This window comes from Penaeus monodon, chromosome 7 (genome assembly GCF_015228065.2).
Source record: "Penaeus monodon isolate SGIC_2016 chromosome 7, NSTDA_Pmon_1, whole genome shotgun sequence".
Classification (NCBI taxonomy): domain Eukaryota; kingdom Metazoa; phylum Arthropoda; class Malacostraca; order Decapoda; family Penaeidae; genus Penaeus; species Penaeus monodon.
In genome coordinates, this window is record NC_051392.1 from 41,880,191 (window position 1) to 41,882,690 (window position 2,500).

A 2,500-nucleotide genomic window follows, 5' to 3' on the forward strand; every position below is an offset into this window, starting at 1 on the left:
TAGAAAAATTTTAAAAAAGTTTTTGGTTTGTGGAAGGGGGGAAAAGATAAGATGAAAGGTTTAATTATGAGATCTATCCTACAATACTGAAATTTCACACTCCCTGTATCCTTTCACAACGAGAAAAGGGATAGGAGGCATAACTGAGTGATTGGTTTAGGGAGGGGAGAGCCAGCAAGGGGAATGGTAGTGTAAGGAAGGCAGTGGCTTGAGAAAACTTGCCAGACAGGAAAATAGTCAATAGTTGTTGATACATTATGGACAAGATGCTTTGGACTGCAATCATTGCAAATAGAACTTTTGGGTTATTCTTGGTATAGATTCTGTTTATTTTGATGCATGATTCTTATGTTATTATTTTATTGACCTGTAAAAATATTGTGTTTCAGGGAAATTTGGTTTTGACAATGGCAGAAAACAGGCCAGAATGCCTTAATCCAGTGTCAAGGTACCAAACACTAGTTTATGTTGGCCAGTCACTGCAAAGTCAAGGGGAACACAGGCGTGCAGAGGCAACCTTCAAGGAAGCTCTTCAATATGCCAAGGCTGCCACTAAGACAAAAGCTGCTAAAACAGCTGACTTGTTCAAAGAAGGAGTTACAGAAATAGGTATGTATTAGTATTTGCTGATGAAAAATATTTGAATTTGAATACAAATGAATTTGTTTATTTTGTTATTCAATTTTTTGTTTTCATTTTCATTTCATTACATTCACTTTCTAAAAGCAAATATTTTTATTGAGTTACACTCATAGAGATACCATTTTTTGCTCAGCATTTCTGAGAATGCTAACAACACACCTTTTTGTTATTGCTTCATTCTTTTCTTTTCAATTATTGCATTTTTGCCAGAAAAAAAACTAAATTTTAAATTTCATGATTATTTCATATCACTTAATACCAAATGTAATTAACTTTGTAGTACATAAACTAGTGAATGAGGGTCAACAGGATTGCTACATTGCTACCACTGCATTACACAGCACACTACAAGGCATGCAGTGGCTGCAGTGAAGTCTTGAAAAAAAAGTGATTAACTCATATGCCAACAAATAAAATCCAACAATAATAACGATATGATGATGATCATAATGATATAAATATGTATATATGAATATATACATACATACATACATGTATATATATATATATTATATATATATATATATATATATATATATATATATATATATAGATAGATAGATAGATATATGCACACACACACACACACACACACACACACGCACACGCACACGCACACGCACACGCACGCACGCACGCACGCACGCACGCACGCACGCACGCACGCACCCACCCACCCACACACACACACACACACACACACACACACACACACACACACACACACACACACACACACACACACACACACACACACACACCGGCTGTTGGACATCTTGAACAGGAGGAAATTAAAGTTTATTGGTCATATGATGAGAAGTAAAAGTATTGAGAAAGACTTGCTGACAGGGATGGTGATAGGAAACAGAGGAAGAGCAAACCAAAGACAAGACTGAGCGACAGTATCAAAGATATTTGCAGGCTGTCGATGGTACAAGTGGAAAGAAAAGCGTAAGATCGAGTTTAGTGGCGAAGGATGGTGGAGAGGTCCACGGCTGCTCAAACATGAGCATACCGTTATTGATTATGATATATATATACATATACTATATATATATATATATATATATATATATATATATGATTATATATATATAATATATATATTATATATATATATATATATATATAATATATATATAGATATAGAATATAGATCTACAAGTTGCTATGCTGCTAAAAAACAATGGTCACAGAAGCAATGAAGAGAAAAGTTTGACTTTGAAAGAAATATAAAAAATGAAGAAAAAAAAGTGGTAGAAAGTAATATTCAATGATGTTGGCACTTTTAATATGGACAGAAGAGGTTTGAAGACTGTATGTCGTGCAAGTAACATGTCATGGTATGACCAGAAATTTATGGTTATGACCATGAAACACCTGAAAGAGTGATTTTGTGGGCTGCATTCAGTGGAAATAAGAGCGGGGGATGACTGTACTTCCTTCCCAAGAATGCAACCGTAAAAGAAAGCTATTACATCAATGTTTCAGTAAAACATTTGCATACATTTTGGAACATAATTGAGTGTGATATTGTTATGTATGATAATGCCCCTACCCACAAGTCCAAGACTATCACAGCCTTTTTCACTGACCATAACATCAATATCTTGTGATGGCCTGATAATTCCCCTGACCTTACCCCCACAGAGAATGTTGGGAATAACATGAAAACCAAGGTTCAAGAAACAAGAACCAACAATATCAACAACTTAAATGAGGCTCTGAAGGAGCTGTGGTGTAATACAGACTCCACTTAGTTCAACAACCTTTTGAATCTATGCCCAAATGACTGTAAATAGTTATTAAGTATAAGGGCAACATGACAAAGTATTGACTGGTGGAAAATATCCACAAG

The 2,500-nt window shown here is 35.0% G+C and overlaps 1 protein-coding gene across 1 annotated transcript in view; it reads left to right on the forward strand.

Annotated features, from left to right (window-relative positions):
* The window catches only part of LOC119575349 (anaphase-promoting complex subunit 7-like), a gene marked incomplete at its 3' end in the record, with an annotated part of 30,519 nt that overhangs the window by 2,940 nt on the left and 25,079 nt on the right, over positions 1 to 2,500 (forward strand). Inside the window, 1 exon segment of the mRNA XM_037922903.1 lies at positions 390 to 609. Within this exon segment, the coding sequence (XP_037778831.1) occupies positions 390 to 609 (220 nt within the window).